Source organism: Phoenix dactylifera, chromosome 2 (assembly GCF_051530095.1).
Source record: "Phoenix dactylifera cultivar Ajwa chromosome 2, Ajwa_hap1_PhDact_Kaust_v1.1, whole genome shotgun sequence".
NCBI lineage: Eukaryota > Viridiplantae > Streptophyta > Magnoliopsida > Arecales > Arecaceae > Phoenix > Phoenix dactylifera.
In genome coordinates this window covers 33,359,192-33,376,974 of record NC_143191.1, presented here as the reverse complement: position 1 = coordinate 33,376,974, position 17,783 = coordinate 33,359,192, and the positions used below count along the sequence as shown (strand labels likewise).

At 40.4% G+C, this 17,783-nt stretch overlaps 2 protein-coding genes across 3 annotated transcripts; one reads left to right on the top strand and one right to left on the bottom strand.

The window, feature by feature from the left end:
* Window positions 1-2,879: 2,879 nt before the first annotated feature.
* On the top strand, window positions 2,880-6,931 carry LOC148714705 (E2F transcription factor-like E2FE). Of its 2 annotated transcripts, none has more exons than XM_088716001.2 (10): window positions 2,880-3,141; window positions 3,235-3,355; window positions 3,467-3,544; window positions 3,658-3,705; window positions 3,833-3,944; window positions 4,067-4,140; window positions 4,251-4,323; window positions 4,427-4,488; window positions 4,574-4,976; window positions 6,547-6,931. In XM_088716001.2, exons 1-10 carry the CDS (start codon window positions 3,050-3,052, stop codon window positions 6,663-6,665), a joined length of 1,182 nt encoding a protein of 393 aa, XP_088572127.1. In that variant the 5' UTR covers window positions 2,880-3,049; the 3' UTR covers window positions 6,666-6,931. The 2 variants fall into 2 exon arrangements, with proteins under 2 accessions (XP_088572127.1, XP_088572126.1); XM_088716000.2 differs by having other exon boundaries at window positions 2,885-3,141; window positions 4,415-4,488.
* Window positions 6,932-8,019: 1,088 nt separating this feature from the next.
* On the bottom strand, window positions 8,020-11,023 carry LOC148714704 (uncharacterized). The gene is made up of 3 exons (XM_088716002.2): window positions 10,870-11,023; window positions 10,589-10,677; window positions 8,020-8,305 (listed from the first exon to the last, which is right to left on the bottom strand). Exons 1-3 carry the CDS (start codon window positions 10,909-10,911, stop codon window positions 8,158-8,160), a joined length of 279 nt encoding a protein of 92 aa, XP_088572128.2. The 5' UTR covers window positions 10,912-11,023; the 3' UTR covers window positions 8,020-8,157.
* Window positions 11,024-17,783: the final 6,760 nt, after the last annotated feature.

Sequence of the window (17,783 nt, the reverse complement as noted above, 5' to 3'; positions counted from 1 at the left end):
TTCTATGATTTGTATTTATTACACGTACATTCAATATTTTGTAAAATCTACAGTTATATCAAGTTAAATTAACAGCATTAGTGAAACTGTTTATTTATTGCAAAAAGTCAAAATCATCCCTATGAAAAAATAAGTCTCATCTTTTAGTTTTTCAACTCTTCGATATCTTCAAAGTTTTCCATCTTTAAGAGTCTTCTTCTCCCTGAGGTTGAGTGGCTAAAGTTTCTTTCTCGCTTTGCCACCCCGCCATGAGCGTCTCTTTTCAACAAGCAACCGACGACAAGCTTCCTTCTTAATCGGTATCCGACTATGAACATCTTTAAGCGTCTTTTAAGTTATACTTTTTAATACTGTAGACTGATTCCTTAACATTATTGCTGTAAATGAAGATTCTCATATCTATATATAGAATTATGATAGCTCTAATAGTATATCATCAAAAGAATTCGAATTAGTACGTGCATGAGAACTCTTCTTTTTGGAGGGTGCATCAATTGCAGTTTTCTAACCTGACTTAGACCATCAATGATCAACAGGCTAGTTCAAGCGACAAAACTTTTGATACTAGTTTTCCGCATTAGAAAATTTTAAAGGCATCTACTTTTCTGAAAGATTTAGATTGCTTTTTCTTAGAACATAATTCTTTTCTGATGATTCATTATGATCAAGCTCCAAAGCTATGGCGCTTCATGGTTGTTCTCCTCCTCAGGTGAATGTTATATCACTAAAGGCTAGTTTGGTTAGTTTCTATTTTTTTCTGATGTGGCATTTAGGTTTCATTTAAGTTAACGACTTGGCTAACATTTTGTTAAGTTATGGATTAAAGTATTGCATAAAAATAAATCTCAGAGGGATAAGTGTAGGTTTTTCAAACTATTAGATGTAAGTATAATTTACTCCTAATCTTAAAGATTTTTTGTAATTTACTCATCACTCAGGGGTAATTTTGACTTTTCATATAATGTAAACGAACTCACTGATACTGTTTATTTAACTGAGTTTATGTGTAGGTTTTACAAACTATTGGATGTAAGTATAATAAATGTAAACCTAAAAGAGATTTTGTAATTTACTCTTTTATTTTAGTAAGATGGATTTAAACATCCATTAAGAATGATAACCAAACAAAAATGTAGATTATGAAGATAATTGATTTAGACCTTAGCGTCAATGGCTGTGAATCTTCCAAAAAATGTGGATCTGAATAGGTTAGATCTAGGTCTGATCGAGGCAAGATCTGAATCCAAACTTAATAAGATAATTTAGTTTCAAATTCTTCATATCCCGTTCAAAAAAGGTTAGGATCCATGATCGAATATTCTTCATAAATTTTGTAATAATTTTCATAAGTTTCTTTAAGTACTCTATGTATTAATACACCTCTCCTTTCAAATCTTATATTTTTGATATGTAATAATCATACCATGTTGGAGCTGCTGATCTATCAAGTTGTTTATATTTTGCGGTGTTAAGGGGTTTCTAATTGCTATAGACAAATGCTAATAGCTTTTTATACAAATATTGGTTGATTATTTATGTATTGTTGTTTTGTATCCAAACTAAAAATGAATTTAGAATAAACCACCACATTGACAAAATGCATACGTTGTCCATACCAAAAAAACTGTAGGCATTAATAGCTTCAAAGCTTAGAAAATATTTGTGGCCTTCTAGGGGGCAATTACCAAGGGCATAGCTTGAAATTTTTTAATAGCAAAGTTCTTGGTTGACTAAACATATTTGGTGGTTAACTAATATCATTTCTAGTGCTTCGTAAAATTAGAGATGGCAATGCTTAACTTTTAACCGTTTAGCTTATTTCAACTTGTTGTAGATCAAGCTAAATTATCTGTTTAACAAAATGATTAGATTTGGATAAATTTTCGACCTATTTAATAGGAACGGATCTTGGGGAAAGATATGGCAGACAGATAGGATGCACAGCTCTGAGTGAAGACAAATTTCCAATCCAGAGGGAGTCTATGCCATAGAAACTTACGAAGACCCATTCGGAAAAGGCCTACACATGGCTACCTTCAAAAAAGTCTCATTTTTTGAATATATCGAATTTGGGTTAACAAATTTTTGATCTATCATGTTTTCAACCCGATCCATATCTTACCCGACGCGAATGATATGTTGAACCCAACTTGATGTGAGATATTTCTCGTTCCTCAGCAATATAGGAAAGTTGCAAGCTAATATATAGTGTTTCATGTCACCCTTCGTATCTCCCTATGAGGAAGGTCGACATTCTTATTATCACGTGCGCTTGTTTTATATAGTAGTTGATTGAATAAATCCTATGAGAATCTTGCCTGATGTCGACCTCTTCTTCTATACTGCACCAGTTTTTGATTGCTACGTGAGACTGGTGAATTGATCAATAATATATAACAATACTCGTTAGTAAATCTCTCTCTCTGTGCGGATGTAAATCCCTACTATATTTATTCATCGTAGGATATCTACTACTGATCCCCAGAATTAAATGGAGCTTTACCCTTGAGTCATCCACCTGATCGGACGGACTAGATTAAATATCGTTTGAGGGAAAAAAAATAGCGCGGGCAACCAACGGCTTGGAGCCAATCACGTGCCGCGGCAATTCCCCACAGATTCCCTTGAAAGGCTCGCCGTTTCCAATTTCTGAAGTGACCATTGAACCCCTAAGCCCATCACCTCATCCTTGGCAACAAAATAATCATCCGTCGTAATTTCCGGAAAGAACAGGGTTATTATAGTCCGAAAAATTTGTTGGCGCGCCGGGAAGCGGAAAATTTGAATCCCCGCGTCCCCCTGCGGGCCCCCCAACCCAGCGAGCCGAGCGCCCGAACTCGGAGCGGAGAGCAATTGTTTTGAAAAAATTCCAAATCGCCCAACCCGCCAAAGCCCTAGCATTTTAACGGTCGTTATTCCCTCCCCCTCCTCCTTGATTTATAGATCGAAGCCTCAGATCGGGTCCTATTCCTCTCTTCTTCCTGATCTCAAATCTTTTTGATCCTTCTCTCTTTCTTCCTTCTTCTCAAGAAGAAAAAGGAAAGCAGGGATGGCTTCCCTTCCTTCACCCTTCTTGGAGTCGGGATGCAGGCATCACACCTACAGCAGGAAGCAGAAATCATTGGGCCTCTTGTGCTCCAAGTAGTCTTTCCTTGAAAAGTCTTTCCCATGATTCTGCTTCTTTTTTGATTTTTTAAACATTTTTCCTGAATTTTCCTGGGTGGATTCTTGTAGTTTCGTGAGCTTGTATGATCGGGATGATGTGGAGTCGGTGGGTCTGGATGATGCGGCAAGACGGCTGGGCGTTGAGAGGAGGCGGATCTATGATATCGTCAATGTATTGGAGAGTGTGGGGGTGAGATCTGGATTTCCTTCTTGTTTTCTTTGAAACAAGAAGACATGTTGATCCTATATTTTTGGTTTTCTGGTTGGAATTTAGTAAAAGAATTGCTTTTGATCTGATTAGGTTCTTGCGAGGAAGGCCAAGAATCGGTATTCTTGGATAGGGTTTTCAGGGATCCCGAAGGCCTTGGATGACCTCAAGGTTTGCTCGTCTATGCCCCTATAATCTTCCCATTCTTTTAGATTATTCAAGCTGGTGCCAAATTCTTGAACTGTGCCCAAAAATTGGAGTTTTTTTTTCTTGATCTGTATTAGGAGGAGGCATTAAAGGAAATGTCTGGCACAGATGGCCAATGTGTAAAAGTAGGTCAGCTATTCTTTTCTTTTGTTGGTAGTCCATGACATCAACAAATTTAGATTGGCTTTTGGTGATCCTCACGATTCTCATCGATTTATTTCTATTTATTCTCTTTTCCTTGGGGAAAGGAAGGTTTTGGAGGATGAAGAAGATCATAATGGAAATTTTGGTGACTACAAAGTGAGCCCAGCTGCTGTTGGTGCTGCTCCGTCTTCGTGCAACCTTGCTTGCAAGGCGAGATCTGGTATGATTCCTTATAGTACTTCGATCCTTTTATTTAATATATGATTTTATAAAGACCGTGTCCTTGGATTGTCTCTGAGATCTGACAATCTTATTCTGCTTCGGATCTGATGTGAATGCCAGTCACAGACAATAGAAGGGAGAAATCGCTGGGCCTGCTAACCCAGAATTTTGTCAAGCTCTTCCTTACCACAGATGTAAGCCTACCACCGCCTCTATTCCACATATTTATAGAACTCTTGGAATGCCTTTGTGCCTTATTGATCTTTAATCTCAGTAATTGACTAACAACCCATCCTTTTAACAGGCAGACACAGTCTCGCTTGACGAAGCTGCAAGGCTGCTGCTTGGTGATGGCCACGACTCATCTCAGATGAGAAGTACTAAACCTTTCTGTTCTGGCTTTAACTGTTTATTTCTCTTTTAATTTCCAACTCTTCTAACTTCGGTGACTGATCGTCTCATCTTAAGATAACAATGCAGCTAAAGTCCGGCGTCTGTATGACATCGCAAATGTTCTTTCTTCCATGAATCTCATCGAAAAGGTACTATAAACAGCTACACTAAGTAAGATCAGGTAAAATAAAATATAATTCTTACATATCTTTCCCTTTGTTAAATTGGGTTCAGACACAGCAATTGGATACAAGGAAGCCAGCATTCCGATGGTTGGGAACTAAGGGGAAACCAAAGGCAGATAATGGTGTCACAGTTGCTGTACCCCAAGGTACAAAGCAGTGGAACAAGAGAGCTTTCGGAAATGACATTACCAATGTGGACCTTAAGAGGAGCAAGTTGAATCCCCCGGTTGATAAGAAGCCCAGTAAAGCATGCTTGAGAAGTGATGATTTGAAGGAATGCAATCTGACAGCACAGAAGCAATTACAGAGTTCCAAGGGCGGTTATGTTTTTGGGCCTTTCCGGCCAGCTGGAGTGACTAAAAGAATTGGTGAAGTTGAGGAGAAAGGTGGGAACAAAGTTCAGGACTGGGAGAGCCTGGCCTCTTCCTTCAGACCACAATATCACAACCAAGGTTTGCTCAATAATTCCTCGATGATTTAAGTTGACTTTGCTCCCTTGTCTTGTTCACTCTGAATTGTCAATCTTGTTCTGTTACAGTTTTCCGATTACATGTGCTTACTCTCTATAAATAATATTGTTTCCTTATTAGAAGTTTATATCTTGCTTGTTCTTCCTGGGGAAAAGTCTGGGAATTTTTCTTTTATTTATGATGTTTGTGCTTATTGGATTGGTTACATAATGAAATGAAACTGCTGTTATTTCTCTGTATTCTTCATCTCAATTCAATTGTTCTATGCAACAATTTTTGTGTCCTGATGGGTCCTAATCGTGTCAGTTCCTTTAAGCTCTCCACTTTGGAGCTGAACTTAGCACTCTTCTGGTGCTTATAAATTTACATTCTCCTAACTGTACTTGGTTCCAGGAACTTTAGAAAAATTTTCTTAGTTGGTCCAGTTTTCTTGTTAACACCTATGAAATAGAGTGCAAATGCACACATTTGCATATCTGTTTTCATGTTCTTGATGTTTGCAACCTTTTTTCCCCTGTAATTCAATCATCTTCATGTCTTAAGTGGGTATTGATTGTTGCAGTCATTCTCAAATTCTTCGTGGCCCACAGAGCTTTTCTCCAAACAAAAACCTAATCTTAGGATTTTTCATGGCAAAAAAATTTAAAGAGATCGGAGTGCTGTCATCACAGATACATATAGGCTGATATTGACGAGCTGTCTTCAATAAAACCTCTTTCAGTGTTATGCTATTCTTGAAAGTACTCTGATTCTGGTGTCAATAACTTTTCTCCTAGTTACACGTAGTCTATGTGCGCTGGGCTTTAACCCCTTGCAACTTGTCAGAAGTTTATTCATGAGTATTATGTTATTTATTTAATAAACTGCACTCATGATTCTATCCTTTTGAATATATTTTACCTTTACTTTTGTGTTTATAATCTCATCCACACCCACTAACTCAATGAGATTTAGTTCCTTTATTGTTTAGTTGAAAGATGTTAGTGCGAATGCAATTGTTAGTAGTGCTTCTTAAGGTGAAAGAATAAGTCTGATTCATTTGACGCTTTCCTCTTTTCCTTGGAGGGTTAACAGCTATTGTTTAGTGCTGATTGGTCAGAAACTGAACTGACTCATGGCTTGAATTTTTTTCCGGGAGTTCCTATGATGAAACAGAAAACCCCCAATTTATCCATCTCTTCGGAGCATCAGGTTTTCACCTCTTTGTAAAAGGACAATCCCCCTTTACTTGCTTTTCGAACAGTCTGCTTGTTTAGATTAGTTACGAGGGCTTCCCTTTATTGTGGGCTAACAGGAAGAAAACCTAAATATGAAAAGAAAACCACAGCATGAACCTTTCATGGCAATTATAAAGAACAGAATGGTTAAACAATGCTCTTGATATTCATTTATATGAGTGTCAACATAGAGCGAGGGTGAGACCTATAATCTGCTTATTCGGACCATTTATCATTTCTTGTTGTAATAGCAATGTTCTCAATTCTGAAATAGTAGAAACTTTCAATCTTGGGATTGCATTGGTCTGACCATTTGTCGCATGCTTCGTTTGCAGCACTGAGTGAACTTTTTGCACATTACATGGAGGCATGGAAGTCATGGTATGTAGAAGTAGCTCAAGGCAGCAGCAACTTACAACAGCCATGCAAGTCAGTCATTAATCAACATTTGTAAAACAATGCTGACCCCTGCTGCTATGTTCATGCTCACATAACCCATTAACCTGTACAATGATTATTGTTTCATGAATACAAGCTGTGGGTCGATGGCTTTGGGTTGCTTAGTATTCTCTCGATACAGGAACCCAGAATGCTGTCACTACAATTTATTTACAGTTCATTTTTGGTGGTTCTACTTATGGATTATATCAGTCTGCTCTTGTAACTTAATCAAACTTCTTAATTCTTACACTTGAATAGCTACCAGACTTTTTCAGTATATGAGTTCTGGTTCTCATATGATCGAAGCATCAGCTATATAAATGTTGGAAAGTCTCTATAGGTATATTATCTTTCTTTCTCTTGCAGTACTCTGAATTGCCTCTTGCTAATGTTTATCACTAAAGGAATCCACATTTTATTTGTTTCTTTCTGTTGTGGTGTGATTCTTATTTAAGTCTTTTTGTTTTCCAAACAAAAAAAGAACTTACTGAGCAATGTGGATATGGAACCCTACGGGCCTTTTTGTTTGCGACTTTTATAATCATCAAGCCTGGTCTTATGAAAATGAGTTCTGCGGGGAAGATATGCTTGTCGTGGAACTTATTTTTCAGGTTTTATGGCTTGCCAATTTTTCCAAAACGACTTTTATGAAAAGCTAAAGTGCTTTCATGGAATTCATTGATTTTAGAATTTTTTAAAACCCAATGTGGTAAAATTTTTGATAGCTGGATAATCCCTATATAATGCAATGGTTTTTCAAATAATCGGTGACATTTATAAAATGCTTGATTTCAAATTCAAAGTTTTCTGCATGACTGAGTAAAATTCCCGTCTTACCTAGGTGAAATAATTGACCCATGGATTGGAATTCAAGAAATAGCTAAGCAAGGTCAATGATCGGGTGCAAACACAAGCCATTGTCAATTGCCTAGTATGCCAAGTTATCTCAGATCATTTATAAGTCCAGTTAATACTGAGGCTAGTGTAATAAAGATCAATGACTTATAGCAGTGAAAATTTCCCAAAATCTAAAATGTTGGATCTTAACTTTTAAGAGCTCTTCAGAAACATTGCTTATGGCCTTGTTTTAATGCCCAACCAGTGTATCTCTGTTTCTGTAGACACCAAGGAAATTCATTTATCGGGATAGTAAAATGTGATGAGTTTTTCATCTACAGTCAGTTCGAAAGTATGTCAGGAACCATAACTAGGCTCCATAAGTCAAGCGAATTATGATCCAGGGGTTTCTCAGAACAAACACTTGCTTTAGAAGGCAAAAAAGATATCATGGCTGCTAGCTTCATAGAACACTCGCAAAATCAGAAGGTTGCAAGAGTGGCAGATTAATCCTTCTTGAAGAAACCACATAAACAAACAGACATATTGACGATCATAAATCTCCTTGAGGTACATCTTATTTAGGCAAATAAAGTCATTCACCAATTAAGCATGCAGAATAGAAAGAGGAGGTTCATGAAAATTCAGGTAACTCAGATCCACACACTTTATTTTGGATCAGCAAAGAACCTATTAATAGATGGCATGATCTCAGGGGTTCTTGTGCGAAGGAATTTCCTGAGACCATGTTCCGCATACGTCTCCCCCTCAGCATAGTTTTCCAGCACACCTGCAGCCCTGCCTTCCTTACTGACCCTGTAGAAGTCAACCAGCGAAGCATGAATGATGACTAATTCATAACCGACCGGGGACTGGATGCGATAAGAAATGAATTTTACTAAATGCATCACATCTCAGGCTGAATAAGAACCAAGATAAGCTGAATGATATGAAAATGTGATAAAGTTACATTTATTTATCACCAACATTAAACTGCATGTTCCCTTGCAGGAAAGAAAAAGGACATGTACTGTTCCCAACTTTAAGGACATCTCTTATACCTCAAGATGGAAAGGAAATGAAAGTAATACTAACTAATGACTCCAGAGTTGGTATCCTAAGCCTTCGATTCTTGTGCTTTTCTTGCTGTACTCAATTTATGCCTGAAATCCAGATTTAATTCTTGAAATTTGTTAATGTAGTGTTGATTTCTGAGAGTTCATAAATAGACATGCATGTCCGCATGTTCTGACCCCAACAAGTAACTTCCTCGAGAGAACTCTTGCAATCCAATACACTGGGCATTTACATGAGGCAATGGAATCCCAAGCCTGTTTCAAGAAATAACACCCAACACCTTAATGAACATCTCGAACATTCTGTGGACATACAATGCAATTGTTGGCAGTTGGCACTGGTGAGTGTCAATCCTCTAAGAACCAATTTTAATTCTAAGAGCCTGGATTTCTTTTACCTTTAGTGTTGAAATTTTAATTCTATAGAAATGCAACTAAAGACTGCAACATTTCGGCAGCCCCCCCTTCCCCTTCTCCTCCCTACCACCATCTCACTCGACCATGATTTCCAACTATTAGCCACCCCTCCACTCCAAAGAACCAATTTCAAGCTTCATCTAGCTACCCACCTTTCGGCCAACCCAGCCAGCCCACCAAACTGTCAAAATTTTGGCGATGATAATAGGGTTTCTGAGTGAACAAGAAAGAAAGAAAGAGAGGCCAAACATCCACCAACTTTTTTGGCCTGGTTTGCTTATGGGATCGGAATCCACTCTCCAAGGATGGCCCAGAATATTCCTAAATGGTAGATAAGGGCTTTATAGGATTGATATAGATGGAGCTGAAATTAAACTCATCCTACATCGAGGTTTTTTTGCTTGCGTGTAGATGATATTTTCATGCCTATTTTTGAATTTTGTTAGAAGCCTTGCTAGGGAGAGCATTTGGTTCTTGTTTCTACGGCTGCAAATGGGTTAGGTCAATATGTGACAAATACTGGTATGGACAAATCCTAATAGTTTTTTATACAAATACTGGTTGATTATTTATGTATTGTTGTTTTGTATCCAAACTAAAAATGAATTTAGAATAAACCAGCACATTGAGAAAATGCATATGTTGACTATATGAAATAACCATGGATGCATGACGCTTATTTATGTTTTCATATGCATAACCTATTTTTGGATTACTCATTGGATTATTGATTTATATCGACCTGTGTATTTATACTTGATCCAACAAGCTTACCGGGAAGTGTGGAGCAATCGTTGATGGCTGAAATGAAATGAATTGGTAGGGAACTTTCCTATGGATTAATTCTTAAACAATACCCCCCCCCCCCCTCCTGCCTCTGGGATCTCGCTCAATTTTTTTCTAGAAATCAGATTTGGATTATCAGATTTTTTTTGTTAGTTGTTGTTGCATTTATGTTTCTTAGTTTTAATATAATCGATGTTGACAATAATTCTATGTTGATGGCGGCATTCTATTCTAGCGGGAGGGCAAGAAAATGGCACACCAAATCTCAATACACACCCAACATGCACAGATGTTAGCCTTGGCATCGACAAAGAGGACGGCGTTGATTCTAACCTGGGTTTGTACCAAAAAAACCCTGGGTATTAATTGTACCAAAAAAACCCTGGGTATTAATAGCTTCAAAGCTTGGAAAATATTTGTGGCCTTCTAGGGGGCGATTACCAAGGAGATAGCTTGAAATCTTTTAATAGCAAAGTTCTTGGTTAACTAAACATATTTGGTGGTTAATTAATATCATTTCTAGTGCTTCGTGAAATTAGAGGTGGCAATGCTTAATCTTTAGCCGTTTAGCTTATTTCAACTTGTTGTAGATAAAGCTAAATTATCTGTTCAACAAAATGGTCAGATTTGGATTTGAATTTTTGACCTATTTAATAAATGCATCGAGTTCGGGTTGACAGATTTTTGATCTATCATGTTTCCAACCTTATTTCAAACCAATTTGTAACTAGTCACACAAGTTTGAACCAATCTTATTTGCCAATTTAAGCTATTTTAGATAGCAAATGTCGATAAATTAATAGATCAATCAATAACTTGCCTGACTTCAGGGTTGATGCAAATGTTGCGGACCAGCTGGAAACCACAAATTCCCACCGCTACCCCTACCGCTGCAAACAGCGGATACACCTACACAAAGGATTAAAAACAAAAAAAATAAATTTTAAATCAGAGTCTGCGGAGAGATGAAGACAGCCGATGGAGTTTTGGATCCAGATCCACAACTCAAGCAGACTACAGTAAAAAAAAAGGGAAAGAGAATAAAAGAGAAATAAAGAAGAGGGGGAAAAAAGGAAAGGATAGGAGGATGAGGAGGCTCACTTCGGGCCTCAGCCATCGGTTAACGGTCGAAGCAGACGCCATGGAAGATGAGTAACGGACCGACGGAGAGGGCGAGGCTGCAGCGGCAACGGAGGGAGAAGACGATGGGTCGGTGGGCGCAAGAGGAAGAAGAGGGAAGGACGGAGAGGGGTAGTTCTATATACACCCCCCCTATTGCTCAGGACACCCCCCAAAAACCAAAAAAAAATACCCAAACTAACCTTTAGTGTAATTACCATATTGCCCTTGAAATTTTCTCATACACCCCCCCTTCCTCCTCCTCCGTTTCGTTTTGAAAAGGAAAAAAAAACCCCCCTCAAACCCCTCTTAAACCCCTCGATCCATTTACATCGTTTAGGCGATCTTTGAAGGAGATTTAAGCCCCATTCGAAGCATGGACAAGCAACTAGTGATTTGGGACGAAGAATCGGCCGCAAAGGTACGTGTTCCACCTTGTTTCGAAATTTTTTTTTTTCACGGTTCGTACTCCGTTCGGCACTGGATTGCCGAACAAAAGGCTTCTGTTCGGCTGCACAGTGCCGAACAGAAGCCTTCTGTTCGGCAACCCTCAACCGAGCAGAAGCCTTCTGTTCGGCTGCACAGTGCCGAACAGAAGGCTTCTGTTCGGCACTGTGCAGCCGAACAGAAGGCTTCTGCTCGGTTGAGGGTTGCCGAACAGAAGGCTTCTGTTCGGCACTGTTCAGCCGAACAGAAGCCTTCTGGTGCCAAATCGCGTGCCGTGCTGAATTTTGTGCCGAACAGAAGCCTTCTGGTGCCAAATCGCGTGCCGTGCTGAATTTTGTGCCGAACAGATCCTCTGATTCATTAATTCTTGGTGATAAATTATTTTATATGTAGGGCTATGCTACAACCGAATCGAGTATAATTGGATCAGAATTTGTACTGGATTACACATGCGAATTTACAACTTATGAGGTATTATAATGTATTGTGCAATTTTGTAATAGTTTAGCGAGCTATTTTTACAACTGTGTACTTACATAAATTGTTTAATGTATAGATCTTCAAGAGTAGAGAGGACTTGTGTAATTGGTGTCGTGAAGCTGGGAGGCGAAATGGTTTTGTTGTTGTAATCAAATCATCCGATGCAGGTACCATTTCTAAGAAACCCAGAATTACGTTAGGTTGTGAGAGGGGTGGGACGTACTGAACCAAAAAAGAAAAGCGAATAAAGACTGCCTGTGGGACAAAGAAGTGTGGATGCCCTTTTGCATTAAGAGGAAAGAAATTGGATACTGCGGATGATTGGATATTACTGGTCGTATGTGGAGTGCACAATCATCCCGCTGCAGAGAATCTGGAGGGGCACTCATATGCAGGGAGATTATCTGAGCAGGAGACGGAATTGTTAGTGGATATGTCGAAGAGTTTGGTTCGTCCAAAGGACATATTATCCACATTGAAGGAAAGAGATGCCCTCAATGTTACGACTATCAAGACTATCTACAATGTACGTCAACGGTTTAAGGTTGCAGAGAAAGCCGGGAGGTCTGAAATGCAACATCTATTAGGTAAATTATCAGAGGCTAAATATATTGAGTGGCATAGGAATTGTACTAATACGGATGTTGTGCATGACTTATTTTGGGCACACCCTGGCAGCATTGATTTGTTCCGTGCATTTCCCCGTGTGTTGATAATGGATTGCACGTACAAGACGAATAGGTATCGTCTTCCGCTCTTAGAGATTGTGGGGGTGACATCTACTGACATGACATTTTCAGTTGCTTTTGTATACTTAAATTCTGAGGGGGAAGAAAGCTATACTTGGGCATTAGAGAGATTGCGCAGTGTCATAGCTGATGATGTTTTGCCTGAGTTGATTGTTACAGATAGAGACTTGGCTTTGATGAATGCAATTCATAGAGTATTTCCTACTGCTAGACATTTATTATGTAGATGGCATATTAGTAGGAATGTTTTGGCCAAGTGCAAAAAAATTTTCGAATTGAAGGAGAAATGGGATAAATTTATTATGAGTTGGAATGTACTAGTGCTGTCCTCCACGGAAGACGAGTATAATGATCGCTGGAGTGCACTGCAGAGAGAGTTCGGTACCTATCCAGATGCACTACAGTATGTGTCAGATACTTGGCTGAGCAAATACAAGGAAAGATTTGTTGCGGCGTGGACGGATACATGCAGGCACTACGGAAATGTGACGACAAATAGATATCACAAATAAAGACTCATTTAATTTTAATTTGCCTCAATTCTTATATCTAACTTTCATTTGTTTACTAGGGTCGAGAGTGCACATGCAAAGCTCAAAAAGCAGCTTGGATCAAGCCAAGGAAGTTTCGAGTCATCTTGGACTAGAATACATGGATTGATTGAGTTGCAGCACAGCTCCGTTAAAGCCTCATTGGAGAAGAGTTTATTGGTAGTGCAGCACAACTTCAAGCCAGCTGAATTCAAAGAGTTGCGAGGTTTCATATCTATAAGTGCGTTAAATCATGTCCTCGCCCAATCGAAACGAGCCAATTCAGTTGGGTTTGATGATTCAAATTGTGGGTGCGCTATTCGACGCACACATGGTATACCATGTGCTCACCAGATTGCGCGGTACAGGGTGGAAGGTCGGCCCATTCCTCTCGACTGCATAGATCCTCATTGGAGGAAACTTGATATTCTGCCTACCCCCCCCCCCCCCCCCCGTGCAGCCAATTCAGTTGAGTTGTGATGCAGAGTTAGATTTGATTGCGCTACGATTCAAGAAGTTAGATGGGGCTTCTCAATTGCAGATGATCAAGAAGTTACGAGAGATTGCAAGTCCAGATAGTACACCTCTTTTAGAGCCTGCAAAACGGAAGACTGGTTCACGTGGGCGCGCTTCAATGAAGGTTGATACGTCTACTCGACGTGACCCGTCTGCGTTTGAGTTGGTTCTATCTGGACAGGATAGTTATTCACCTGGTGTTGAGAAAGTTACCATCCGCAATCCATCTACTCAGATTCAAAAGAGGCGGCCCAAGCAAAAGGTAAGTACCAAATATTTATTTCCTTACAATAGGTATCACAACGTCTACGGGACGGTCCGTGCCGTGCCGGTATGTGATGTGCCGATACGGGACATGTCGGGACGTGCCGTGCCGAGATGTGCCGATACGGGACATGTCGGGACGTGCCGTGCCGAGATGTGCCGATACGGGACATGTCGGTACGTGCCGTGCCGAGATGTGCCAATACGGGACATGTCGGTACGTGCCGTGCCGAGATGTGCCGATACGGGACATGTCGGGACGTGCCATGCCGTGCCGGTACGGGAAGTGCTGAGACGGATAACTATTTGGATATTTCTGCCATTGTTACATATTTTCTATCATTTGATATTATTTGCAGGTTTTTCGTACTAGAGCCCAGTCACATACGCCCATTATCTATATTGATGCTATTCCTTCTGCCTTGAGACCATACATCCAGCATATCAAGGATGTAAAAGCTGATGGGAATTGCGGATTTAGGGCAATAGCTGACTTACTGGGATTTGGAGAAGATGACTGGGTGCGTGTTAGGAAGGATTTATTGCAAGAGTTGCAATGTCATTTGGACCACTATCGCACATTATATGGTGTGGAAGGGACGATTGCTGAGATCACTCATGCATTATCATATTATGATGATTGTCCACCATATGACAGATGGATGACTATGCCGGACATGGGTCATCTTATAGCATCCTGCTATAATGTTGTCCTATACCATCTCTCGTTGCAACAATGTCTGACCTTCCTACCTCTCCGTTCTGTGCCAGTACCTCTTCTATCCCGCAAAGATATCGCTATCGGATTCATAAATGGAAATCATTTTGTTGAGGTACTACGTTCACAACACTTGCGAATATTTAATTTTGCTTATTTAATTTTGCTTATTTATAATTTTGTAGCTATTAATATTTTCTTATTTCTAATTTTGAAGGTGTTCTTGTTGCCGGGACATCCCGTTCCGCCAGTAGTGACCAACTGGCGAAAATATCATCTTCCTTGTGCTACCAGATGGGAAAATTCATATGAAGCACGGATTCAACAGTTCAAAGAGAGCATCTCACCTAATGTTATAACTAGCGAGACAGTAGAGTTAGATTGATTCTTTATATATGTACAATTTTTGAAAGTTGTAAATTTTTTTGGGCTCTTAGAGTCATGTACTGTGAAACTCCATCATCAATATAAATCAAAAAATATCTGTCTTCGCATTTTTCGGGTATTGGGGGTGCTGAGGTGGCTCTCCATCAGCTGGGAATACATATGAAGACTGTTGTTTCCGTTGAGATTTCAGATGTAAACAGAAACATACTTAAGAGCTGGTGGGAGCAATCCTAGCACACAGGGGAACTAATAGACCTTTCTGATGTACAAGAACTTAACGGTGACAAGCTTGAGCAGATGATTAACACATTTGGTGGGTTTGATCTGGTTATTGGTGGAAGTCCATGTAATAATCTTTCAGGTAGCAACCGCTATAGTCGTGATGGGCTGGAGGGTAAACATTCATCTCTTGTTTATGATTATTTTCGCATCTTAGACCTTGTGAAGTGTATCATGGGGAAGAACTTCTGATTGCACCATCTCACTTTCTTGTTTTTGGGTCAGTGAATCTAGTTGTATGTTACATCAGGGTACGTTACAGCAGGCATCATCATTTCTGAAGGAAAAGTTGAGCAGGCATTATCATTTCTTTTGTTGGAAAAGAGGGCTCTGTGATGTTCTTGGTCAGGTGAGCGAAGCGCAAATAGGCTGCGCGCTTTATTTGGGGGAGTGAGAAATTAAGGGGGTGGTAGAGCATCTTTTAAATGTTTGCCTTTGATGATTGAGGCGGATTTTCTGATAAGCAACAGTTATGTTAGCTATGTATTTAAAATGTTGAAAGATCATGAGGATGTTCTCTGTGAAACTCCATCATCAATATAAATCAAAAAATATCTGTCTTCGCATTGTTAGATTGATTGTTATGTGCACTGTTATATTTGTGTAAAATAGAACGGGCCACGCTTTACAAAGATTACACGTAAATGTACCAAAAATATATATTTTTCATTAATATCAAAGGCTTTACAAAGATTACAAAGGCTCCATCATCAATCCCTATGACGCCATCGTCGACGCGTGTACTGCTGTAGTCCGAATGAGAGGGTGCTGGATCCAAATGAGAGGGTGTTGTACTCGGGCCAGGCTCATCACCCAGAAGTACCTGATGCATCTGAGAAATAGCATCAAATAGGTGCCCGGCACCTAGTGACGTAGCCTCTGAGGGACCCATCCGTACAATGTCGGTACTGATACCGAGTGCAGCTGCATTACGCCGCCGGTGCATGTCAGCATCATCATGACCTCCCCTAGCTCCAGAATGAGTACTCGAGCGCAGATGAGGAGGCTGAACTGCAACGTGCGTGATACGGAGATACCACTCCATGTATCCCGGTACGCTGTCTGATGGCCGGGTAACTGGGTGGCTCCTGCTCGCCTGGCTCAGCACGTGGTCCTCCCACCGCTCCCAAAGCTGATCCATATAGGAGTAATGTATCCGGTACGAGCCTGCTGTGGAACCTCTGTTGGCTCGCGTAGGGGCTAGTGGCGCTCGAGGGATGGTCTGAATACGACCAAACTGTCTAAGAACCCTTTCTGGATGATAGGGTTCTACGATATCAAGGCACTTGATGGAGCCACTAAAAAATGCGATATCAATATATGGACGATCTCCCCGAAGCCGATGATGGGGATCCCAAATAACCTGCAAAACAAAAGGTCCATTTCAGTTTTATACTATATCGCATATTAAAAGTACTGACAAACACAAGCAAATGGTAATATGATACGTACCTCATCGATGCTCAAAAGGTCCAATGACTCACGTAGAACCACTAAATGGTCCATCGTGGTACGGGATGGAGTACCGGGCATCCAGCGGTGCACGCGGGGACTGGCATCAGTATACTCGAGCGACGGGTGAGGACTGAGTGCTGGAAAATGCTCATAAATCCATGCCTGCAGAAGCGTCATATAACCACTGATCTGTCTCACTGATGACCTCGACGCAATCCCCAACTGCCGATACAAATATGCTAAGGCAGCTGTACCTCAGGCATATGTGCTCACCCTATCCAGATCCCGCAGTAAACACAGATACGCTATAGGCACCCTGGTCCCACTCTTATCAGCAAAGAGTGTGCAGCCTAACAAAAATAACAAATAGGCTCGTGCTGCACACTCTATCCTCTGCTGGCTGTCTCTATCAGATACAGAGTGAAACTGAGTCCTCAGCCACTCCATCCTCACAGACTGACCGCGCGATGACAGTACCTCCTGACGCGCGTCTCCAGCTGACACCCCCAACAACTCCACAAGTAGCTCCTCAGCATCCCGATCACTCATCCTCTCAGGAGAAACTGCTACTGAGGCACCTGCAACAGGAATCCCTAAAATGGCGGATACATCATCCAACGTGATAGTGATCTCGCCAAATGGTATATGGAAGGTGTTCGTCTCGGGCTGCCATCTCTCTACGAAGCCCGAAATCAGAATCTTATCGATGAATCGATAAGAGCACTGTACTAACTCTACGAGGCCCGACTGCCTCAATAGTGCTCTGAACCTGGTATTTGGTTGGTTTAAAGACCACCACTTCCATTCACCAACCTTGGCAGTATGGTTCATGCACTTTAGTGGAGCTCGTTCCTGTAATATAAATGTATAATTACTACTACTTTATAAAACATCAATAAACAAAATATAATGCTATAACAAATAAACAATACCTGTTGCCTCCAGATGGAAGCTGCTATATGCGTCCTGAAACTGATCAGGACGGACTCATCCTCTGGACCTCCTGGACATGGTCCAACGGACTCATCGTCTTCGCCCCTAGCGGGCATATCATCATGCTCTGACTCAGGA